This window comes from Myotis davidii, unplaced genomic scaffold (genome assembly GCF_000327345.1).
Source record: "Myotis davidii unplaced genomic scaffold, ASM32734v1 scaffold172, whole genome shotgun sequence".
Taxonomy (NCBI): Eukaryota; Metazoa; Chordata; class Mammalia; order Chiroptera; family Vespertilionidae; genus Myotis; species Myotis davidii.
Genome location: NW_006284343.1, coordinates 3,679,272 through 3,686,140, shown reverse-complemented (window position 1 = coordinate 3,686,140; position 6,869 = coordinate 3,679,272). Strand labels below are relative to the sequence as shown.

At 48.5% G+C, this 6,869-nt stretch overlaps 1 protein-coding gene across 1 annotated transcript in view; it reads left to right on the top strand.

The window, feature by feature from the left end:
* Positions 1-5,820: 5,820 nt before the first annotated feature.
* LOC102773865 (CMRF35-like molecule 2) overlaps positions 5,821-6,869 on the top strand; it is a 24,043-nt gene continuing 22,994 nt past the window's right edge. The window contains exon 1 of the mRNA XM_006754635.2: positions 5,821-5,860. Within this exon, the coding sequence (XP_006754698.2) occupies positions 5,821-5,860 (40 nt within the window). The remainder of the gene's footprint in view (positions 5,861-6,869) is intronic.

Sequence of the window (6,869 nt, the reverse complement as noted above, 5' to 3'; positions counted from 1 at the left end):
TATTCTTATCTGCCTTGTTCCAGTCGTGGAGGTCCTGCCTCAATATTCTGGTGGCTGCAGAAGGAAAAGAGTTTCGCCCCCATAGCTGGTGAAGCTAGACATTCACTCACCACTCTCTCTTTTCTCCTCATAAGAGATCGCAACCGGCTAGTTCAGCCCCACTCTGTGCTATCTTGGGCGAGCGGTGGTACTGGCTAAGTTCCATTTACCCTCTGCAGTGGATCTAAACAGTTCCAATGATCCCTTAGTCTAGTCTTGCCTGTAGATTTAGGGTAACCACACACTCTTTAACTTGCAATCTCTCTTTTTTTTTTTTTACACTAGAAGCTATTTTTATATATTTTATTGATTTTTTACAGAGAGGAAGAGAGAGGGATAGAGAGTTAGAAACATCGATGAGGGAGAAACATCGATCAGCTGCCTCTTGCACACCCCCCACTGGGGATGTGCCCACAACCAAGGTACATGCCCTTGACCGGAATCGAACCTGGGACCCTTCAGTCCACAGGCTGATGCTCTATTCACTGAGCCAAACCAGTTAGGGCTAACTTGCAACCTCTTAACCAATGACCACAGGAAGCCTTGAGCTGCCTTTGTGCCTGCATCTCCCCAGTGTTTATACCCCTGAGTTTCCTGGACACTTGCCCGCATGCATGTATGAGCTCACATCGAAATGTCTGTGGAATCTAGGAACTGAAACTGCAGGCACATTAGCAGGAAGTGTGCAATGCTGGGCAGTTTCTAAGCGTTATTGCTCGTGTGGTTCTTCGTGACTAATTCCTAGTCAGAAGCTTGTATTCGTCATTTCTGCTGACTATGGCCTGTGCATGTGAACATAAGTGGGAATGTGTGAAAGTTCTTTCAGTCTGCAGGCCGATGATCTATCCACTGAGCCAAACTGGTTAGGGCCTTTTGAAAGTTCTTTATATTTGTCTGTGAGCATTTTATGTGTTCTTCTATGGGGTTCACCAACTGGAAAAGCAGGGTCTGCAGGGGCTGCTCACACATGTGCCCAGAGATATCTGGGACGCCTGTGGCTCAGATGCTTTCCCCGGGACAGCCTGTGGGCATAAACCTTTGCCTTGGGTTTGGTTTTTGGCCACACTGGGCTTGTGAGGAGCTGCAGGAGTCGGCCAGAAACCAGAGTGGGGGAATGTGCCACACTGCAGCATTGCTGGCTCCCTCTTCTGCCGGGGTCCTCTGGGGAGAAATCACGTCATGGGGGTGGAGAGAGAGGCCAGTGTCCTGGTTCCAAGCTGTCCGGGATATCCTGATGGAAGCAGAGGTGGAGGAAGGAGTAGCAACACTGTCCAGTACAAACCCCCACAGGGTGGGCCCAGGCGGGGTTTGCATCACAGGCTGGAACAACAGGGGATGGAGGGACCTGGCCAAATGGCCTCTGTAAGCCCGACACAGAACGTGTCCTGAGTGTGGGACAAGGCTGTGGGGCCTGAGGAACTGAAGTGACCTTTGGAAATGAAGATTTCCAGTGACACGCAGCCATCGTGGCTCAATGGTTGAGCATCGACCTATGAACCAGGAGGTCAGGGTTCAATTCCCGGTCAGGATACATGCTTGGGGTGCTGGCTCGATCCACAGCGTGGGGCCTGCAGGAGGCAGCCAATCAACGATTCTCTTTCATCATTGATGTTTCTGGCTCTCTCTTCCCTCTCCCTTCCTCTCTGAAATCAATAAAAAGAAATATATTTTTTTAAAAAAATCTCCAGTGACATCTCCTGCTGCCCCTGAAGGCCAGCTTTCCCTTCTTTCTCATTTGCCATTGTTGGCTGCTCCCTTTGGAAAACTTTGCCATATCATGGCCCTTGGTTCTCTTGTTTTTCTGAAATTCACTTGTTTTTCTTCATTGACTCCTCTTCCTCAGCCAACCCCTTAAACGCCAGGCCCTCCAACATTCCTGTCTGCTTCTTGGTCTGCAGCACAGGTTCTCTGAGCCATACATACACTGAAGTTGGAGGACTCCTCTTCACCACTGTCTCATCCTTTCTACTGGTCTGCCTAAGCCCCTCTGTCAAACCCTCCAATTAGTGCGTCGGCCTTCCACCTCTCTCTTGGACCTCGACCTGGAGATCTTTTCATGACGGTTCCTGAAGCTCCTCCAACTGCCCACGCGTCAGAGCAAACTTCTCGTTTCCTTCCCAGCCTGCTCCCCCGGCTTCCCTCACTCCATTCGTGGTGTCCCCAGCCCCAAAGCTAGATGTTCTAGATTATTTTTGGCTCCTTATTCTTCACCTCCAAGGGATCAAAAATGGTGTCAATTCTACCTTTATTTCGCAGCTCTCACATTTTTCTTGTTTTGCCCATTCTCATAGCTGCTCTCATGACTTGGAGTTTTATTACTCGACTCTCCTCTTTCCAGTTCATCCCACATTGCCCTGCAGGAGAAGCCTCTTTCCAAACCTCATTTTAAAGTTTACAGTTTAAGAGAGGAGGAGGTGGTGGCGTAGGTAAATGCCTGAACTCACCGCCTCCCACAACCACATCAAAATTACAACAAAAATACAGAACAACCATCACTCAGAACTGCCTGGCAGCTGGCTGCATGGTAGGGAGATCGCCTCTGCAAAGGCCGCCCATGAGGAGCAAGGGGTCCCAGCCCCATACAGACCCCCAGCCCAGGCCCCCAGAGCTGGGAAGAAAAGTCCCCTAACTGTAAAAACTAGCGGGGATTGGGGCTCAGTGACGTGGAAGCTGCTAGAGACCCAGGTGTTCCTTTTAAAGGGCTGGCACACGTCCTCAATTTACAAAGTCCCACTTCCTCTGAGCTCCAGCGCCAGGGCGAGGCTCTGGGGAACCCAGACACATACCGGAAGGAACTGGATTGTCTGGCATCGGGGCAGGAACTCCAGGCGGCTTTCTCCCAAATGGAGGTGCTTGCAGGGTCATTGTTCCTGTGCTGGGACCTCCCTGGTCACAGGGCTGACTGGCAGCCACCTCTGTTTGCTCTGCCCTGGTGATTCCTTAAGACCCGCCCCATCCAATTTATAGCCGCATCCCAACCTGTTTGCAGCAGCTTTTGCATATAAATAGCCTGTCCTTGCTCAGTCTTTGACTGCTAAAACCTCTAAACAAGCTGCAGCTGGGTCAGCGCCCCCCAAGCCTATCAGTAAAAGGCCCAAGACCCGGCACTAGCAGGAGCCTGCCTTGCTTCCCAGCTGGGCCTTGTCTGGGCACCTCCAAGCCCAGTACAAATAGCTCCTGCAGGGCGGCCCCAGGCAGTGGCTGACTGCACCTCCCTGGAGGCCCTAGAGCCAGCGCACCCCGAGGACAGCTGCAGACCATAGCAGGTTACAACTCTACACTTCCTTGAGCGACACACTCAAGGGGCAGACTCAGTGAGCACCAAAGCCCCACTGAAGCAAGTCCTGCTCCATAGAGGTGTTTCCTACACACAAGGATCTAATGAACAAAATAAGCTGGTGAATAAAACAGAATCAGAGGCCTGGAAGTGTGGGACAGACGGGTGGCTCTCAGAGGGAAGTGGGCAGGGGGTGTGGGAAGAGAGTAACCAATGATCTTACCTATGGACACAGACAGTAGGGTGGCAAAGTCCTGGGGTGGGTTGGGAACTGGGTGGAAGGGAGCAATAGGGGGTGGGGAGAGAGGGGGACATCTGTAATACTCTCAACAATAAAGATAAAAAAATAAAGTTTACATGTTAAAGTTTAACTAGTTTTTCCCACTGTTATTGCCTGCATACCACATCTTCCTCAAATGTAAATTCTTTGGGTTGATTTCTCGGTTGGGTGGAGTACGATGAGTCATTTTTGTTATAATTGTTAATTCTCACTGGAGGATGTTTTTCCCCTGATGATTTTTAGTGACAGTGGAAGCAGGGCAGGGGTGTGTGGTGTGGGGAGAGACAGAGAGAGAGAAACATCTATGTGAGAGAGACATCGATTGGTTGCCTCCTGCATGCACCCTGACCAGGTCTGGGGATTGAACCTGCAACCCATGTATGTACATACGTACGTGCCCTTGACTGGGAATTGAACCTGTGACTGTTTGGTGTGTGGACTTATGCTCTAACCACTGAACACACTGGCCATGGCTATCAGTCATTTTTTAAGAAAAGACAGTATACATGGAGGGTGAACATTTGGAGTCATTGCATTTTTAAAATGTCTCTTTTTCTCTATGGGATATAACATTCTTGGGCATTGATTCTTTTCTTTCAAAATACCATAGGCATTACTCCATTGTGTATATATGTCTACTTAATTGCATATAGTATATAAGATGTACACGTAAGCATTTAATTGTAAAATATATCATCCCTAGAGAAGACTGCATATAACACGCATGTCTAGTTTGCAGAACAATTTTGAAGCTGTGTTTATATAACTACCAATGAGGTCAAGAAATAGAATGCTGTCGGTACCCATGTGCTCTGGTGTTGGGTCTAGGGCTCAACCTATGTACCATCTTTCATCAGATAAGAAGTAGTGCCTTACAGCAAAAGTTAGAAATGGCAGGTGAATGGGCAGAGAGTTCTAAAAGAGAGTGAAGTTTAAGGCCATAAATGTCAATCTCTGGGGAAATAGAAGGAAAAGTAGAAGCCACTGACGGGGCTCATCACTGGATTATACTTTCAGGCACCTGTGTCCTAGAGAAAAATACACTTCCGATAGATATGCTGGACTGGAGGGAATGTATAACTGGCCGAGAGACCAGAAGAGAAGCTATTTTTCATGTCCACGACTATTCCAAAGATATTTACATTTGCTGAGCAATTACTAGGTTCCAGGCTCTGTGCCAAGCACTTGACTTGTGTTCACTCATTTATTCCCACGAGATAAAAGTGATTACTATTATTCTATTTTATAGCTGAAGAAACTGAGGATGAGCACGATGTAGCAACATGTCCAAGGGCACATGGTTAGTAAAGGATGGAGATGGGATTTGAATCTGTGCTCAAATCTGTTCCTAACCAACACCCTTATACCGAACTAGAGGCCCGGTGCACCAATTTGTGCACTAGTGGGCTCCCTCGGCCTGGCCTGTGGGATTGGGCCAAAACTGGTTTTCCAACATCCCCTGAGTGGTCCCGGATTGTGAGAGGGTGCAGGCCAGGCCAAGGGACCCCAACAGCAAGCTAACCTACAGGTCGGAGTGTCTGCTCCCTGGTGGTGAGTGTATGTCATAGCAAGCGGTTGAGCGGCCTTAGCATATCATTAGCGTATTATGCTTTGATTGGTTGAATAGCCGACTGGACACTTAGCATATTAAGCTTTTATTATATAGGATTAGATTAATATTGTACAACCAGGAGGAGTGGCCCCTTGGGAAGAAGGAAAATTGGGTCTGGAGTCCAGGAAGGAGATTAGGTTTGAGGAAGAGGTATGAGGCCATCTGCTGGGAGGTGGTCTTTAAGTGGGGTGTTTTATGACGCAGAAATAGGCAGCCAGAGAGAAGGGGTAGCTGATTAGGTCACGGAAGAGTCCCAGACAGAGAGAGTCAGGGGGACACAGGATCTCCTCTGTGGGAGGTTTCACATAATTGGGATTGACTTTCATGAAGGCTCAGGGTGTGGCCCAAACATTATACTGCCACCAAGTAGGGGGGAAAGTCAGCAGATTTTCCTTAGTCCATTCTCCAGCATGTCTCTGGCCCCTCCTCCCGTTTTTCTTATTAAGGCTTCAAATTAGGAAGTAGCTTAGCGATGAAAAAGGAAGTAGATGACGCGGAAACACATAGGAAACTGGAAAGAGGAGAGGGCGGATGAGCCACACTCTGTTGCAAATATCTGGATTCCAGCTGGGACTTGGATTTGCTGGGGACACCAGCCAGGGATATAGGACCATGTGGCTGCCTCCAGCTCTGCTCCTTCTCTGCCTCCCAGGTGAGTGGGGCTGGGGCTTGGGGGGCCTGCTATTACAGCGGGCAGGACAGAAGGTAGAAGGTGTGCCCTGGGTTCAAGCCAGAGGCTAAGCAAAAGCAAAAACGGGAAGGGCACATCCATCCACCTGAATATTCTGCTATGCATCAAAACATCCGTCCACAGCTCCCACATACAGTTATTGAGTACCAACTGTGTGCCAGGACTGTTCCAGATGCTGTAATTAAGAACACTTTCTGCACTCAGGGGCTCATGGTTGAATGAGGAAGTCACGTAATTCCGATACAACGTGGAGCTCGTTGTAGAAGGGACCCCTAACTCTCCTGTTGGAAGGACACTAGTCTTTGCCAAGGCCTCACTGGACGTTGGTCTTGAAGAATGAGTGGAAAGGGGAATAGGTTACGTAAAAGTGTGGTGCTAGAGCAGCGGTTCTCAACCTGTGGGCCGTGACCCCTTTGGGGGTTGAATGACCCTTTCACAGGGGTCGCCTAAGACCATCGGAAAACACATATATAATTACATATTGTTTTTGTGATGAATCACTGTGCTTTCATTATGTTCAATTTGTAACAATGAAAATACATCCTGCATTTCAGATATTTCCATGACGATTCATAACAGTAGCAACATTACAGTTATGAGGTAGCAACGAAAATAATTTTATGGTTGGGGGGTCACCACAACATGAGAAACTGTATTAAAGGGTCGCGGCATTAGGAAGGTTGAGAACCACTGCGCTAGAGAGATCATGGAAGGTTCAGGAATTGGCAGTGGTTCTGTTTTGTCGGATCCAGTTGAAAGGAGTTGGAAAGATTTGCTAGAAGGAATTAATGGTGGTGGGGCGGGGATGTCTAAAATGCCATTTTCAGGTCGCGGCATCAGGAAGGTTGAGAACCACTTCGCTAGAGAGATTGTGGAAGGCCCAGGAATTGGCAGTGGTTCTGTTTTGTCGGAGTCCAGTTGAAAGGAGTTGGAAAGATTTGCTAGAAGGAATTAATGGTGGTGGTGGGGG